The sequence below is a fragment of the Periplaneta americana genome, chromosome 11, assembly GCF_040183065.1.
Source record: "Periplaneta americana isolate PAMFEO1 chromosome 11, P.americana_PAMFEO1_priV1, whole genome shotgun sequence".
In the NCBI taxonomy this organism is placed as follows: domain Eukaryota; kingdom Metazoa; phylum Arthropoda; class Insecta; order Blattodea; family Blattidae; genus Periplaneta; species Periplaneta americana.
In genome coordinates, this window is record NC_091127.1 from 65740713 (window position 1) to 65760658 (window position 19946).

At 34.9% G+C, this 19946-nt stretch overlaps 1 protein-coding gene across 1 annotated transcript; it reads left to right on the plus strand.

The window, feature by feature from the left end:
* The first annotated feature begins 364 nt into the window (after positions 1–364).
* Positions 365–17372, plus strand: LOC138708602 (hemolymph lipopolysaccharide-binding protein-like). The gene is made up of 4 exons (XM_069838712.1): positions 365–523; positions 5068–5185; positions 12063–12410; positions 16956–17372. The coding sequence occupies exons 1-4, from the start codon at positions 380–382 to the stop codon at positions 17114–17116; spliced, it is 771 nt and encodes a 256-aa protein (XP_069694813.1). The 5' UTR covers positions 365–379; the 3' UTR covers positions 17117–17372.
* The last annotated feature ends 2574 nt before the right edge of the window (positions 17373–19946 follow it).

Here is a 19946-nt window from a genome sequence, read left to right on the forward strand (position 1 = left end):
TCCACTCGCAGAATTATCGATAAAATCAAAACCTCTAGTGAGATTAATGTTGATAAAATATGAGGCACGTTCATACATACAGACGAATATTTAGTCTACTGCGAATGTGTTAACATTATAAAAATCATTTCGGAATGTCTCCGTAATTCACGGGAATGACACTACAGTTTACTTCAAGAAATTAATACACTTGCATGTAATTCCGATTACTACTATTAATCTCTTTATCAGTATAACACAATATATCGTACAGCTGTGAAACACTTGCTAGAAGATCTGTAATTAATATAATAATCACAATGACCCTGATGATTGTAGTATATAAGCTGGACCTCTAGCGAAACTGTGCATTGCTTGTGGAACATTCGCATCACGCAAAATGCTCTGGTGTCTGCTACTGATTTGTGCTCAGTTTTGGTGTATTGGAGTCTCATCAGCTTTAGAATGTGCTAACGATCCTTCCAAGGATTTCAACCTCTCCATGTTGAGTCATCGAAATTCTTCGGGTCACTGGATCGCTCAGGTAAGCAAACAGAATATTTGAGTTTTCCGACCAAACCTTCCCACCGTTCTGAAGATTTTAAACCGAAATTAGACAATCAAAGTAACTATGGTCAGTCCCAGCAATCTGTAAAGTGACTTGGCGCATATGGGGGCGGGGTCTATCTGTGCCCGAGTGTACTGAGGGTAGCATCAGCTCGAGGCCACTAAGGGGTAAGATTCTCGTAGTAGAGAGTTCAGATAGAAAGGATCCCCTCCCTGCAAGCGATTGGTAGCTTCGTTCAACCAATGCGTGTTCCTAGAGCGGTCATTGGTCCTAGCCTTCTCACATACCACTTGCGCAGAGGTCTTATTTCGTCTCTCTACTCTACAGGTTTCTGGAACGGACCATAGACTCCTTTCATGGTGAAAGATTGGGGGCATGGAAGGATAATAAAATTGTCAACAAAGAAGGGGAGCGTCTTTCCCCGCTTTGCAGATAAAAGGACTCCTATAAACATATTTTATTACAGTGTGTCGAATTGGAACTGTACGGAGAAAATATCTGCCGTCCTCGATGCTAAGTCAGAATAGGAGTTCGCTTGCATGTCTTGACCTCATGAGGAATAGAGAATGGGAACAAAAGACTGGATTCTTCCTATTGAAGGCGAGAAAGATTAGAATTTCAGCTGTTGAAGTTTGTGACGCGAACTGAGGAGGGGATAATAGTATCTACCCAACTGTACACTTTTATGTCTTTTAGGTTAGGATACATTATATAATGTGTTTTATTGTGCCATTTTCATTTTAATATGTGTGTTCGTTTAGAGAGTAGTTGGATATAATCATAGGTGGGGGGGAACCTACAAAGCAGGACTTGTTTTAGGGAAAAACCACGTACTGTCAGAAGACCCGTGCATTGGATTTTAGAGAAAATTATGGTAATATAAAATCTGTGTATATAATATTGCTCAATAAATCCATCTATCTATCTAGTAACTTGTGATGGGGTGTTTCTCAGGGTTTTTCGTTTTCCCATGTTAGACATCAATGTAATTTCGTTCTATCTCTTTTCCGACATCATTCCTCAGCATTCGCCTATCAGAGGGGCATAATCTAGGAAAGAATGAGTGTGTCTTCCCGAATTTTGGCTATCATCGAACCTTAGTGTAGTCGGTTGGTGTAGGTTTGGAATGCATCTAGCTGAACAGTAAGTCCATTGGACATACTAGATAGCAGTGCTTGGTCGTAGTGAAGTAAAATAAATATGCTGTGTGAAGAATGTAGATGTTGAATTCCGTTATACATATCAAACCAAACTCTGCTGTCTGCTGTATTTCTGAACAAACGCGTTACAATAGAACAAAAGTATTAAGTTTAATACGACCATCACCGTGATCATCATCATCATCATCATCATCGTTATCATCATCACTCACATTGAGAGCTACGAGATCTGATTATACTTAGAGCAATTGTGAGATATGAAGGCGTTCCGATTTAGAACTCTTAAACGTCTGAGCTCGAGAATAAGTAGAATTTATTCTGTTTCTGTGAACTTAAGTAGCCACGTAATATGCATTAATACTTACTTTCTGATTTCTACACGATTTTTGATTAGTTGTGATTTTGTCTTGTGCAATGAAACTAATTTGTTTACACGAATACAGAACTGCGTCAGTTTTAAAAATGAAGCTGTACAAATAAAGTTCAATATATCACACAAGAATTTCAATAACTCAGTTACTTCGGCGTCCAGAAAATACGTAACAAATATATATTAACTTTATCTTCCTTACCTTTGTGGGCAATATATAGAGTAGAAGAGAAATAACCCTGCATTTTGAAAGGGGCGATAGGATACACTTAAATGAATAGAAAATTTGTCTTACGTTTTGTCATTAAATGTAATGTTAATTAGAAAATTAAGTTGGAAGTTTCAACAGTCTGACAACATCGCAGCTAACACATCCCACTTTCTTCTTTCCGTAATACAGATGTAAAAAAAAACAAACTCAAGTCTGTCTCCCTAGGTCAGGCATGTCAAAGTGAGCCATTTATGACATTTTCCATATCCGTGGTTCGTCTTTTCTATAGTGGCTTGATGACTGAAATCTCAACTGAGAGTTCGATTCTTCGAAATAAAGTTGCTAGTCTCTCTTCATAGTAAACATACTAAAAGAATATGTTGTATTTTTTATTTTGTTTTACTATTGAGTTTACTTTTTTAACGTGTATCATTATTTTAATGTTATAATACAGTTTTTTAGTGGAAGCAATAAGTACAAACTTGACAATTTGTGAATACCGAAAGATTTTTAAGTATAATAAAATTAAGTGCCTTACAATACTTACAAACGAAGTAGACATTTTCTATGCAATATTTGAAGTGTGAGATAATTACATTTCAATGATTTCAAAAATCTAATTTTTATAAACCTGTTTTCCATATTTCAGAATATAAAAATAGCAATAATTTAGAAAGTATTATTCATTACGTGAGGCGGAAAGTAATATATTACATAATTAACTATTTAAATATTTTTCAAGAAGCATGTTTAATATTACAGTTTCGGAGTATAGGCTTACCACTTGTATGTATCTCTTTCACTATGAACATATTGTGACACAGAGTTCTGAATTTTACGTATAGTATCATAAACTTAACATTTAACGAAGAACGTTGTAATATTTGTAAGTATCCCAAGGTTGTAGTTATTAGTAGATCTTTTTTATAGCTGACAGCTGCTGTAATTACCACGGGAACCACAACCCTGTCGTAGTGGCGAGTGACCTTGAAAAGACTACTATAGGTGAACCTCTCCCTCCCGGGAAAGTTGCAATCTGTTCGCATCGTTCAGTGGCTTAAAATGAGTGATTTTAAAATTGAATTTACACGAAAACTGTTCATGCTACGGTACTACGCCACAGAAATAAACAATTCTTTATTAGATTTTCTCGATATGGACAAAAATCACGATCCTACTTGCAATAGTTACCAACATTATGGTATTACAATTTTTTGCTATATATAACATGAGCTATTCGCTCTGAAAATATGCAGGATTATTACACTTCCACCTTGTATACGCTTCCCATCCAAGCAGTCCATGATTCTATCCAGGCATAAACAGACAGGCATGAGACTGGGTAATTGTCCCTTCTTATGTGATTTTCTGTATTGTCTCATCCGTGGTTCTATTCCGTGCCAGCCACACGATCAAGGAGATTCAAAATTTGGATCTGTCTGATGCAAGGCTGTAATCCCTACAACGCAGGAAGAAGCAAAATACGAGAAAAATGAAAGATTTACTCTTTCCTCTGGCATGTACAGAAGCTTTCTTGATTTGACCGGTTTCGTAAAGAACGAGTAGGCTACTATTAATATTGCAAAGTTATGTCTCCGAAGCAAATGTTCAAAATTACTCACAATAATGCTTAACAATTTTTCTTTAGATATTACAGAATTATAACTTCACTTGAGGGCACATCTTTACTACAAAACACTGTTTAACCGTTTGAGAATATTTGTGTAGTAACTAAAGACAACTGGAAAAGAGAGTGCACATTATTTTTATGTTTACTTTCGTAGTGGTATAGATGTTTAAAATGAAAGATACATAAAGGAAATACATTTCATTAAAAGTTAAAACAGACACAATATGTTTTAGAACGTTGGAAAATGTATGCAATAACATAATGAAGAGACCGCGGACTACAGGTTGTGAACCGCTGCAGCATACACCATGACTGTTATCAACAACATTACTCAACTTCTATTGCGTTTGAATGTCAACATCATTATCAACGAAAGGCCGGAGGGAAAAAGACCTTTGGGGAGGCCGGGATGTAGAAAAAAAAAATGTTATGTTTTATTTAACGACGCTCGCAACTGCAGTGGTTATATCAGCGTCGCCGGATGTGCCGGAATTTTGTCCCGCAGGAGTTCTTTTACATGCCAGTAAATCTACTGACATGAGCCTGTCACATTTAAGCACACTTAAATGCCATCGACCTGGCCCGGGATCGAACCCGCAACCTTGGGCATAGAAGGCCAGCGCTATACCAACTTGCCAACCAGGTCGACCCGAGATGTAGATGGGAGGATAATATTAAAATGGATTTGTGGGAGGTCGATATGATGATAGAGACTGGACTAATCTTGCACAGGATAGGGACCGATGGCGGGCTTATGTGAGGGCGGCAAAGGACCTGCGGGTTCCATAAAAGGCACTTGTAAGTATTAGCTCGATCAGAGCTCTATAGTGTTCTATTGATCCTGTTGGCCCTCTATAGGGCTTTAATTTAATTTGTATTATTTTCATCAGTGTTTCTATTTTTTTGTATTTATGTGTGCTATCTGGTAGGATGGAAGAGAAGACCTTATGACCTTAATTCTTTCAGATTAAATATATATATATATATATATATATACATAAATATCTGCTCCTATGTCATAAGTTTACATCTTCAACAGCACCATTGCCAACATCGACATATTTTATTACAAAACCACTAGAACCACCACTGATATATTTTATTGTCTTCATCAGCAGCTGACTATATTAAATTATTGTAATCTTGTAGGTGAAACTAAATCATAAGGCTGGATCAAACGATACAAGACCATGGGAAGTAGACATCAACCATGCTACTAAGAAATGTGAAAACATCGACTCCATATCCATACTCGTTACTCTAACCGGTAAGATATTCATTAGAAAAAAAAATCAGGGCTTATGGAATAATAAAATAAGTCTAAGCCAATTACACATCAAGAATTATAATATAGTACAATATTTATGTGTAAATAAATGAACGGGCCAGGGCAAAAACGATAGATGTCATTTTTTGGGTTTCCTAGGAATTGAAACCCATCTGTAGCCAAATTTATTGACTGATACAAGCATCCATTTGACAGTAGAAGATACAACATCAATGAACATGTACAGTAGTGGCTACAAAAAACCGGACCGACCCTTGTAGGTGATTTCAGAGTCACAGATTCAAATTTTTCTAGTCACAAAACACATCCATCTTGTATAATTAATTGTAACAATGAAATTTATCGCATTTATTCGATTCTTACCGTCTTTTGTCTTCTTCAGTGCCTCAAACGTACAGACGAAAAAACTTAGAGAGTTTTATTTTGATCTGGGATCAATATTACATTTCTACCTCTATTCGGCAAAGATAACTGCGTATTTTCACACTAAACAGCAATATATACCTATGACTTCAATATCCATATTGAAATTACCACAGCTTGACATAATACACAGCACAGGATTCTTTTGTATCAGGTACAAGGGTCGGTCCGGTTTTTTTTCCACTACTGTACATGAAAATGCAACATGTAATTATACTGTAGGTTTATCTATTACAATAGCAAACTGTAAAAATGAAGAACAATGCATGTCAAATAGAGAGTAAAAACAATGAGTCACAGTAACATCAACGTTTTATATTCACAGTGCAGTCCTGATTAACATTATTAATATCTTATAATTATAACCTTTGAAAATCGATATGGGCACTGCATTTCATTTTAAGTTGTCTTTAACTTGTTCGCTGTGTGGTAAAGTTCCAAAATAATATTTAGCTTGAACATCACAGTAGTTTTTTCAATAACATAAGGTCCTTGTATTTAGAATGGCTGATAGGTAAGAGATTTTCATACAAATAATGAGGAAGCTTGAATTCATAAGGTTGGAGATTTTAAGCTGGAGATGTGTTGTTCTTTAGAACCAGTACTGTGGTCGAAACGTTCGCCAGTGTAACATTTTTGTTTCATTAACTGACATTCATTGTTATTCTACGCAGTTACAAAGACATTCATGGTTTTTCCATTGCACACTGATTATTCAATCGCCATTTTCAGGCAGACTAACATTTAAAGGGTTCAGAGCCATAGTGGGCCAAGCGCCATTTATAAAAACGGAGAAAGCAAGGGTTAAAGTTAAGTGAATGAAGATTGACATATCATTTAGTTTGAATGTGTATACTTTATATTACTTGCTATATGTTTCGATTGAATTATGGTGACTATTAAATTCTTACTACGTCATACTACTTTTGACCAATAAAACGGTACGAAAGGACGTATTTCAACCAATCATGGCTGCTTATCGCACAATTTTATCGCGTCCCTAGCATTTGTTTAATTTTATCGCGTCCCTGGCATTTGTTTAATTTTATCGCGTCCCTAGCATTTGTTTTTTGTTTGCCAACATTTGAAACTGCGCTGGTCTAGACGTCAAAAGTATATATATATATATATATATATATATATATATATATATATATATATATATATATATATATATATATATAATTACAAACCATTCCAGTCGATGCACAGCAGTTTCAAATATGATTCGCATTGGCATTCAAGAACAAGAATTAATAAAAATCACTGATCATACCTATGCATCTTCTAAAATCCGATTTACAAATAAACGTAGAGCACCATTCGGAAATCCTGAATAAGTTGAATACACCATGTAGGCCTAAATCAACGAGTTCCACTTCTATTACGCACACGTCCAATATAACATCAATTGAACCACCAACCACATTCAAATTTGAAAATTGTACATTCAATAATTATTCCTTTTAAAATTATTCATTCGGAAATTCTGAATAAGTTGAATACACCATGTAGGCCTAAATCAACGAGTTCCATTTCTATTACGCACACGTCCAATATAACATCAATTGAACCACCAACCACATTCAAATTTGAAAATTGTACATTCAATAATTATCCCTTTTAAAATTATTCATGTTTATTTTTTATGTCATCGTCGTTAATTAAAACTTTTCTAACACTTGTGTATATTAGTTAGGTTATGTTATAGCTTCTGCTCTGAGAGGATGAAAAAGAACTTCTGCTATATGATATTATGGATAGTCACGTATCAGAGATTGTTTAATATTAAGATTTATTGAATAGTAATCATTACATTGTCTGTATAAGGACACTACTGCCATCTAGCATGCATCTAGAGTAATATTTGTAATGTTGAGATGGTACAATAATACATTTGAAGACAGTTGAATGTTGAGATGGTACAATAATACATTTGAAGACAGTTGAATTTTCGTAAGTCAATTAATATTTTATTGTATTGGAGTACTTCGTTACTTCTAATCTTTATATACTTCCTTCTAATCGTGTAATAGTCAATTAAATCCCACTCGAGTTTTGATTTTCTCTAGATAAATCAAAACGTCTAGTGAGATTACTGTTGATAATTTCATTTTAACCCTTGTTTTCTAGGGTTTTAGCCCACTATGGTTCTGAACCCTTCACTTATTCCGCTCGGTTCACCACATCTACAGAAAGTGTCAATCTTTCTTTCATGGATGCCATATTCATCTCGTATTATTTTTTTCTACATATATTGTTTTTCCCGTGCACCCTTCAAATGTTTAAATTAGTTAGAATGCATGAATTTTCGTAACAATCAACTTCAAAGCTCTGTCGAAGATTAATGCCTTTTTACATCATTCCAATTTTTCCATTTCTTAAAAATTATCTGCATGTCTGCTACCGTAAAATTAACTGTGGCCACATTTTCTACCTGCTTCTCTGACTGTCTTGGCCTGTCATTATGCGTATGAAATGTGTGCCCACACATTAAGGTACAAATTTTGTTCATATTTAACAAACCATTCATTCCAAAATGAGGTGACTGAAATCTTACTAACAGTATCGTATATAAATTTGAAAAATCCTCAGAATTGACTCTTCCTAGTTTGCATCCTTCATATCAGTGATCTTCAGCACTCGCTGAAATAGGTAAAGGGTAAGTAGTGCATGGAAATATGTACCCTCGTGCAGAAGGGAGAGGTAGAAAACATACCCGGCCAGCAGCTACGGATGCAGGATAGTGCAATGTCTTATCCGCGGGTAAAAGACGCTAGTCCGAGGGTGTACTGTGCTGATGATCGCTGCTTCATATCCTAATACGTTACGCAGAGTTAACACGTGTCCTCACAGATATCAATAACTTGCAAAACACTTTCATCACAAATACATGAATTAGAAGAGATTTCAGAAATAAAAACTATTAAATGATAATTCATACAAAAACTGAATAAAAGTAATAGTCGAAGAATCGAAAACAAAATTCTAATGTGTTACTCTTCCGAACTTAGCTGTTCCAATCACTTCTTCACACAACTCCCTGCGTAATTCTGAACCTTCAACCTGTTACTTACTTAAACATGGCTTTTAGAGAACCCCTCACATAAGCCAGCCATCAGTCCCTATCTTGAGCAAGTTAAATCCAGTCGCTACCATCATACTGCAACTTTCTCAAATCCTTCTACGTCTCGGAGTCCCCAAAGGTATTTTAATCTCAGATCTACTAACTAACACTCTATACGCATTTCTGGATACACCCATACCTGTCACATTCCCTACTCACCTCACACGTCTGGATTTAATGTTCCTAATTACGTCAAGTGAAGAATACAATGCTTACAGTTTTTCGTTGTGTAACTTTCACCATTCTCCTCTCACTTCATCCCTCTTAGCCCCATATATTTTCCTTAGTACTTTATTCACGAATACGTTGAACTCTCATCGTTTAAACTGATGATACCAAAGGACAGGACAGAGTCTAGAATTAGACAAAATTTCTGAGAGGATTATCCTAATATCGTACTTGCACACTAACTTAATTCAAAGTAAGAAGTCTTAATCCTCTACGAATTTCTTTGTGAATAACTATTCATTTAGGGGAAGGTTGCCTATATCGTACCACTTTTCAGTCTTTCTTTCTTTATTTATTTCGAAATGTGAAGGAATTTTAATTGCAGATTATTGTTAGACATTCAGACAGTACCATGGGAAACAAAATATATTTTCTTCGAAATTTTTCAACAAATATAAATTGTTTTTATAAGTCAATATTTAAAACTCTGCGAGTGGTACGATTTATGCGCCCAGTTTCCTAAATCGTATCTGGAGGTTGCTTAAATCATACCCATTTTTAAAATATCACATATAATTTTTAAAATAAGAACTACGCTACATGAAAAAACGTAATGCATATATTATATTGTTGTCATTTATTATGTCATTTTATTAAATGAAAAACTGAAATGTTTTAAAATACAAAGATTTTTGTAATGTAAAAGTATAAAAATTTTAATATCTACTAAGACGAAAACACGTAATTCATTCATTCATTCATTCATTCATTCATTTATTTTATTCCATAGATCTTACATGAGCAATGAAGCTTTAAGATGTGGAACATGTCAACATTTTACAATATTACAATTACAATTTTTACAAATTTTTATAGTTTTACAATTTAGTAATTTTCTACAATTTTTACAATTTTGTACAATTTTTTTACATTTTTTTACATTTTGGCGAGATGTAGTGAGATGAGATGAGGTCCGAGGATTCGCCAAAATATTACCCGGCATTTGCCTTTTCGGTGGGGGAAACCTCGGAAAAACTCAACCAGGTAATCAAATCAAAGGGGGTAATCAAATCAAAGGGGTTGATGCCAAGGACTCGCCATAGACCATCCGGCTTCAGTCCCACGGCTGGGGAAAACCTCCGAAGAAACCAAAGTCCAAAGGGGGATCCAACCCAAGCCCGAACGCAGCTCCGGATCAGCAGCCCAGCGAGTCTGTCGACTGAGCAACATCGATGGCTCTACTAAAAGTATACAATACATAGCCAATCAGATTATTAAATTTACAAACGCAAACGATCATTCATAAGTTGAGCTATATTATAATACAAAACAATTTAATTAAATTTAAGGCATAAACAATTCAACCAGTTGTGATATACAGAAATTGATAATACATATCATGCAAATTACTTCAAATTACAAACACAAACAATTTATCAGTAGAGCTATATAGATTACTATTCAATTTAAAGCATATACAATTCATCGGCCAAAACTATACAAATATATACAATACAAAGTAGCATACTTTCATTAAACTATACAAATTTGTGCAATTAATATCAAGTAGATTAATTCAATTTATAATCATAAACAATTCATCAGTTGAGCTATACATATTACCATTCAATTTACAGTAGGTCTATATACAATTCACTCAAGGTAAAATCCTTTCTAACACAACTGAAAGTTACCTATTTTCAGATTCTGTCGTTACACATGTCAGAAACAAAATGGGAACGTTCTTGGGGCGTAGAAACTCGTGCACATGTCCCATGCACCCGTTGATTGCAGACAGAGCAGAGAATCATATCTTCAATGACAGCTTCTTTGCAGATAAAACACAACAGTCCTCTTCTTTTACATCAACATGAATCACATTAGAAGCTTTTTTCGTTCTTTTTGATAGCTGATTTCCTTCTTATTCTTCTTTCTTCTATTAAGTTTATTTTTTCTGTTTCTTCTGCTGCAATTGATTTTAATAGGGGCTTGAAGTTAACACAACAGCTTGCTGAGCAACTTTTCTTGTTCTCTTTTGAACTGAAATATTTGGTTTATGGAGAAGACTAATTTAATTCAATGGAATCAAGTATTTAGTAAGTGTAGGTGATTTTCGATTGATGATTCTACTCGTGGATTGCTGAACAATGTTGTTACTGGTGACTGGATGGTCAGTGCTTTTACTGGTGGAAGGCTGGTTAATGCTGGTACTGATGGGTGGCTGATCAACTTTGTTGATACTCGTGGATGGCTGATCTGATCTCCAAACATCAGAATACGTTTGACCAATTCCTCTTCTATTTCCCGCGGAAAAGCTGTATTCCTTCCGTTGATGGGCCCGTTTGCAGGACGATCCAACTTGTCTTTACCTTGCCTATCAAATGTCGCTTGAGAGTCGGTTTGGGAATTTAGCACTTACGGCAACATTCATTAATTCCCACTGCTCCGGGATGAAATTCATCCAATGCCTTAAGCAAATTACTTCGTTCCCATTTTCCGTATTCTCGTGTGGTCATTATCTATTCTGAAATTTAAAAATTTTAGGCACCGAACATTAATTGTTCACGTTGCCAAAATCTTACTGGTACGATATGAGCAACCTTTTAAAGGTACGATATAGGAAACTAGCACTCCAAACAAACTATTCATATTATAACATAAACCAAGCTGTTACAGTGACTATTTTTACCATTTAAGTAATGAAATGCTACGTGTAATAGAAGACATTCATTAAACTAACTCAGTGTTTCAATAAGAGCTTACGAAAGAGTAACAAAATCTTATATGAAAAATCAGAACTTACTATTAAGCACGACTTAATACACTTCTGGTCTTGGGCGAAAGGTGGGAAACTGAACAAGTATCAGTTTATATTTGTATTTCGTGAAAAATTCCCCAGATGGCTCCTACATATAATTATTTCCTCAATACTAATAGTGGTACGATTTTGGCGCCTGTACGATTTAAGCTACTTTCCCCTATAAGTTCGGGAATGTATTGGAATATTTGATCGTTAGAAGAGCCCTTCCTTACCCAGAATGTAAACAAGATTTCACTGATTTTTACGTTACTTTATTTCGTCATAACTATTATAATTATTACTCTGAAATATAGTACAAACTGAGCTTTTGATTTCAGCACCACCAGCATCAGAGACAGTAGCAAGTATTTCTGAAGAAACAGCACGTATCCCTGGAGAACCAGCTGGTATCCCTGGAGAACCAGCACGTATCCCTGCAGACTACGAACTGATACCAGAATTGGGTTATTACAAGTTTCACACGAGTTTGAAAACCTGGCATGAAGCCTTGAAAGTCTGCGAGGAGGAAGGTGGTCACCTAGCTGTGTTGAACTCCGAAAGAGAGGCCAAGGCTCTGGGAATATTCTGGGACAGAAATCCAAAATTTGGAGATACAGAACAAAGTAAATGGGCACATGTGGGTTTCCATGACTCCTACAAAGAGGGAGAATATGTAACTATTTTCAGTAAGTACAAGTGTATCTATAGTCACCAATCTATTTATCCTCTTAGACAGAATTTTCTAAACATAAACTATGAATTAAATTTTATTCATTGTTTAAAATGATTTGCAAAATAATTTATTTCTTCATAAAACGAATGTGAAAAATATATCGTCACTTATATGTGTATTAATAAATGAAACGCTATAAAGCTGTTTATAGGAAAGAAAAAAATCTAAATTACATAAATTTAATGGTAATAGTAATATGCGTTACAAGAACGGTATGTTGAAGTTTTCATGTTCGAGGAAAAGTTTGAAAAAGCGAAACGTAGTTGAGCTTTTTTAATTACCGAGAATTGAAAGAAAACATACCGCTCGTGTATCGTACATTATTTTGTGCGAAGATCGTTTATTACATACCTGACAGAGGAATTTCTAATTAGTTGCGATGAAATCCCCATCTTGGTTTCTGTTCAATGACGGCAAATTTGTAAAACAAAAATATCTATCTTCAACATTGTTGCTTTAAAATGCTTTCTGTGTTTACTATACTCCATCAAGCCGTGATATACGTCTGTCTTCCCCCCCCCCCAGTCCATAAATGCAAACTTACAACAAACGGTAAGGTTATGTAATGATTTATTTTTCATTTTAATATTTTAACAATATTATTTATATAACATATTGCAGTAATAACATCGGCATCTGGAATCTTGTTGATTTTTTCACGGCTTCCTTAATGTTACTTGCATCACGAATCCAGTAACTTTAGTGGAGTTGTAGAGTTTACTTAATTTTTGCAAATATTTAAAAACAATAATTAACAGTGCAATTTAGGTGAAATTGCAGTGGTAAGTTTCCAATTTATAATTATTACTATATTGAACGTCTCTAAAAATATGTTAGTAGCCGAAACCAGTAAAATCAATATGTCAGTTTAGCGGTAAGAAGAGAAAAATTGTTATGTGTGTAAAGGTTGGGAATAATGAATGTGGAATTTTAGACTTACCGCGGATTGGTTTTGTGCGGAAACCAAGCAAATACGCACGATCTCGCACAAAAGTAATATTAATGATAAATTTTACCCGAATACTTGGATTATAAATAAAAATTAGGTTTTCTGAATGTGTTTTAAGTTTTCATAACTTCAATAAGGAAATGGAATAATAATAATAATAATAATAATAATAATAATAATAATAATAATAATAATAATAATCATCATCATCATCATCATCCTTAAAATTGAATTCGTACTCCAGAGGTACCTACTTCTTAAGGGGACCCATAGGCTACCTTAGTTTTATATATTTTCAACATATACATACTTCTTATTTTTTCTCAGGAGATATCAAATATATCTGCATAATTATAAGTTAATTAATTTAATCAATTATATTAATCAATGTTGCATGTATCTTAAGTAGTAGTAATTTTAGGTATATTATAATTACCCCCTCATTCTTGATACAAGGAAATGACAAATTCTCCCATGTGATTAATACAACCAGAGATATTGGTGCTTGAATGCGACACTGCTTTTAATTTTATTTTGTTTTTATCCAGAATTAAAATTTTTATTGTGACCAAATTACTTATCCAGCTTCAATGTACTGCTCAATATTTATTCACTAGAGTATTGTAAATATGCATACAAAAATTCCATGCAGATATCTTTGATATCTCCAGAAAAAAAGTAAAAAGTAGGCTGTTGAAAATTTAGAACACTCGCTTCCGGGTCCCCTTAACGTCTTTCTTCTCTTATCTCCTTCTATTGTTTTCAATACTACAGTATATTTCTTTGACTGTTATTTTTTTCACTTTATCCCATTATTTACAAAATAACATTGTTTGCTTTACGCCCCTCACTCACTTATTTCCACACAATATTCATGGAAATATTGAGTATATCGGTTATGTGTATACATGAATGTCAAATAAAATAAACTACAGTACAATGACAAAGAAAGTAAGTACAGTATCAGAAAAAAAGTTTTGTCGCACAGCTACATTATAACTTATAAGCCCCAGAAAGGAGGCAATGCGCATGATTAGAGGACGAGTGACCTGGTTCACAAGAGAACAACTAGTTGAGGTAATAAAATTAGTTTTGTTTCGTTATATGTCTGATCATGCGCAATGCCTCCTTTCTGGGACTTATGAAGTATCTGTGCAACAAAACGTTTTTCTAAAACGGCACACACTACAACATGACATAACTCTCCACAGATACACATCATGCATGACATGACCCGCCGAAGTGGTGTGCAACATAAAAATGGATCACAGTCCTGCCATCTGTCTGCAATATGCGAACCCGAATCGCTTAAGTGAATTGGGTAGGCATTAGATACACACACACACACACACACACACACACACACACATATATATATCATATATATATATATATATATATATATATATATATATATATATATATATATATATATATAGTGGAAGCGATATAACCTTACACATTGAAAGGAGGGACAGATTACATGAAAATAAACAAAATCCATTATACGTTTGAGCTTTTCAGTTGGTTATTTAGCGACGCTGTATCAACGAGGAGGTTATGCAGCGTCCATAAGATTGGTGATAGCGATGTGGTATTTGGCGAGATGAGGCCAAGGATTCGCCATACATTACCTGGAATTCACTTTACGGTTGGGGAAAACCTCTGAAAAACCCAACCAGTTAATCAGCCCAAGCGGGGATCGAACCCGCGCTCGAGCGGATCTTCAGATCGACAGGCAAGCGCCTTAACGGACTTATTCACGCCGGTAGCTGTTTTGAGTTTATTTGTATGGTTATTTAAATAATTGCATCGAAAGTTTTAACACTCTGGCTACATCACAATGCCCAAGATTCCGCACGGAGGCATTGAACTTATCCAACGTGAGACGTAAACAAAAGGCTACGTATTACAAAACCAAGCGACTGGTTCTGCCCGGGTTTTTCTCGACCAAATTTAAAATCTCTTCTTCCCTGTCAGTCGTTATCGATCTCAATTGCGAAATGTTGAAATTACGCTTCCCGTGTCACGGGCCACCTGGCAGACAGCTATGATTACGTACTGGAAATTCCATAAAAACGGGGATTAAAAATTATCTGAGTTCGATACACTTAGAGTGCGATTATATTCAAATTTGCATGAAAGCCCTATCGCATTCAAAATGATCTCAATACGCTAACCGCGTGATCGATAGTAATTAGTTTGATGTGTCAGCTGTTTTATAAACAGCGATCTCAATTACGTATGTTGAAGAGGTGTGTTGTAACACATAATATTTAGTACTTTCCTGAAACCCATTATTACCATTCTTGATTAACAGCCAGAATATTAAGTTTTCATGTGCCTTATTAAGAAACCACAACAATTTTTATAGCTAAGGCCTACAGAGTGACCAACATGCTAGCATGTCGATGACAACATAACTACTTTCGAAACTTCAGCTTCCATATTCGTTAATATTCGTATTCAGATCGTTTTCAATGCGTATTGAAAAGTGCATGGAAAAAGGGATCGGGGACATTGTATTCAATAAGGAAACTGTATTTGCCATATTATTTATAACAAACAAACGTTTTGTCTCAACTTCTCGTATTTCATTGAACTTTTCCTTACGTCCATTATTTTCATTAACTGTATTTCTTTATTCTTTACTTTTTAAATTAATAAACTACAATATTCGTTCTTTCCTTTCCAATTGGTTTCTTTGCAGTTCGTTTCATTATTCTCATATTCTACATTTCTACTTACACTGTTATTTAAATTGATTCTATTTCAATAAATTTTCTGAATTTTTTCTCCATTTGCAACATTCTTTGTGCCTGTTTGGTGGTTTTCTTATTTCATTCTTTTAATTATTCCAGGAGCTCATATTCAAAACGTCTCTTGTCCACTTGATAACGAAAATGAGCTTCTGTATCCATAAAGTTTTAAATTAAAACTTTACATACAACTGTCATGGTTTGGTTTCTAAACTCTAAACCACTAAAATCATGGGTTAAAAGTGACTATTGGAATAAAACTTTCTCTTGTAAACAGCAAATATTCCTGGAAATTAATAGTTCCACCTTGAAATCAAAGAGCCTCATACTCGTATTTTATTCTAAATGCACCCAACCTCTTTGGTTTCATAATGTCTCTTGCCTAGGTGATAAGAAATTTTAGACCTAAAACATTTTTCGTCATTTTCCACAAAGTTATGGGAATGGACAAGAGTGGTTTTGAAAATAAGCTCCTCATTTATTAAAGCATCGATTACATATTAGTTTACTAGAAATACTACTGTAATCATGTCTATTGATTTATTACTTTTATTTAGGAAATCAGACTACTTTTCATAGGCACTGATGTGTTATCTCTCTTCAAGTATAGTATAAGATCGTCGTATTTAGCCTATTAGTAAAATGCCATGAATGATATGATCAGATTGTAGTTTTAATTCCAGCACATATTGCAGAATAAAACAAACATACTGTATTTCAATGTCTAATATGCTGCTATATTTTGTATGTAAAGTTGTAATGTTTATCATCACCATTTATCTTTTTACAGATAAAACAATCGTTGAAAGTGGTTATGCTACGTGGTATGGCAATGATCCTGATGGTGGAACAAATCAAAATTGCGGAATGGCTTCTCGGAAAGAGAATCTGTTAGCTGATGAGTCTTGTACTTACAAAACTGGATTTTTTTGCGAAATAGAATTACCGTGATCTATACTCACGAAATCGAGCTCAAGATAAAACAGAGAATGAAAATGTTACAAGTGTAATATGTATGTATTATAATATTATATGCGTATGATTAAATCGCATACATAACCAGAAAGAACAATAATATAATTGCATATATGTATCTCTGTCTTGTATTCAGGTAAATAAATATTGTTTATGATTTCAATACTGTATTTTAATACCACTATAAATGTATTTAAACGAGATAATAAATGAAATATTCTTATTGTTTTCATAGGCTATTACTTTTTATTTGTGTTAGATATGTGCCATGCATGACAATTATGAGGAGTGTGGACTACAGAACAAGTCAGATTCAAGCGACTGACATTCCTTCAATCTTTCGAAACTACATTCTGCCAAGCAAATTTCCAGCTCTCTCATAACGTTCTTGCCGTCTCAGTACACCAAAGTGTAACAAATGATTTTTCGAATAACTAGTGAATTATTTATTTAACGATATGGAGAGAATCTTACGTGAATTTCAGAGTGATTGCTCCAATATAATCGCCTCAACTACCAAATGAACATAGACACATATCAAAATATATCGAAATACATATAGGGTCTACGCCAATTTGATATGAATGCATGTTTTATATCCTCTTTCTTCTGGTACTTTATAGCAATGTTTCTTAAATACGCCGTAAAAGTCTAAGTAACTTTCACAAATTAATGGTCCACGAAAGAACAAGCTAAGTTATTTTCGTATATGTTTCAAAATAACATTTTTTTTAATTTAAAACACTGCCATTAGAGTACACCTACTCATTAAAGTAGAGGTGTTCAGCCAATGACAAGTCAGCTTTGTACCGTTATAAAACCTCAGCCAATGACAAGTCAGCTTTGTACCTCTATAAAACCGCAAGCATCGATTATTCTCGGATATGCAATCGAAAGAGAATTAGCGAAAAGACACTTTAACTCTACCAGTAAAAATAAATTATTTAAATAAATAAACAAGTAATTTAAATTGTAGGAAACATAATTGTAGTATCAGTCTTTATCACTATAATTCATAGCAAACTGTCAATAAAGTCTAGTTTTTAACCATGAAAAGGACGTCAACTTCAGCACAAACAAGATGCTGCGGCACGCGTCAAATATGACGTCACGTCGATATAGTATATGAACAGCTAACCTTATCTCCGTACGTCCTGAGACAAAATACTGTCCCTAGTGATTGCATTCCCAGATAAATTGACTCGTTTCAAAATTGTTTTAGGTTCCTTCTGTGGAGTAAGTCAAATGCCGTACCGGCTTCTATCTATCCATTAGTCCCCCTTCAGAGGAAGGGCACGGACTGGGACTGTCCTCGCAAGAAGGCCGCTCGGATGGGCCCATTCCTCTATCCGAGATGGAATGGTGTGCATTCTCTAAGGCCTACAGCGCTACAGATCTCCCTGCGAGCCGCTCCGAACTCCCCTACAGTCTATATCATCCTTTTACCTTTTCACATAGCTCAGTGGAGATCCCACGATGCATAGCGCTACCATCAACAACGAATGACCACATATCCACGGGGTTCAATTTCGGTGGTGGCCCGCAGCCGACTGTACATTGGAGCGAGTTCGAATTCTAGGAAAGAAACGGAGACGATGTTGAAAAAGGAGAAGTGTAATTATGATAGTGGAATGAATCCAAGGTGTAACGTCAAAAGTTAACAGAAATTCTGCTTATATTGATTGAGGGAAAACCTCGGTAAAACCTCAACCAGGATTTGAACTCGAACCCGCTCTTTTTATTGTTACTTAACAGCGATGGACTCCTAGCGCCTTAGAGATAACATAAATTATTATCCACTATCACAAACCACCATGACAGTGAGTGCGCTTAAAATTTAGTTATTCTTTTTTTCCTTTTCTTTCCGTCCCTGCATGCATGCATCCATCCATTCATCCATTAGCTGTCAGTGCCGAAGGCATTGCGGTTTAGAGCATTTATGCACAGATACTGTACATCCACGTGGACCAGTTGCTTTTCTTTCGTACTTCACTCTGAAATAACCTTGTAATTAGTAGGCCTAATCTCTTCGATAACAGACTAATATACTATGTTTATGCTGTACTGATTTCAACATCTTTAACCACAGCCAAATTAGAGCATATAGATGATGATGTGAAATATTTTACATATGCGCCCTTGGTTTCAGCCGATGTTGTACGCATACAAGGTTATACTGTCCGACACCTGGCGGTAATTTTCATTTGAAACTTTGAAAATGAATGTTATTGTTTTTGCAGCAGCAACCGAAACTAAGCGAACAACATGCAAGAAAAGTAAGATACGGAATAGATGTGATAAATAAATTAATGTAACAGTTAAATGTAGGGAAAGAAAAATTGTATGCCATATACGTTTTCAGCATTCTAAAACTATAATGGAAAACTCTAAACATAAAGAAAAACATCTTTTCAGACTTATACTTTACCACTTTGTGACAATTTAAGTATGATTTCCAACAATTATTATTCTCAACCTCACCAGCATTTTAGACCTTTCTATTATTAATCCTTATTATACAATGATTGTATTGTCTTGATTTTATAATACGCAATAATTGTATACAAAACACGGAACGTGCTCGTTTAGGCGTGTGTCAAATTCGCTTCCGCTGCCTGTACTTCAAACGCCGACTACATTCTCTCCGGCGTCTTACGTTCACTTGAGACTAATACAAATATACCGATGTCACGGCCCTAGTTATAACAAGACAGAGCATGTTGGTGTCTTCTCCTTTGTCAAACTATTCCTAACCATTCGAAAATGATCTTACATTCAATTCTTATTTACTCCTGGTTCTCAGTTG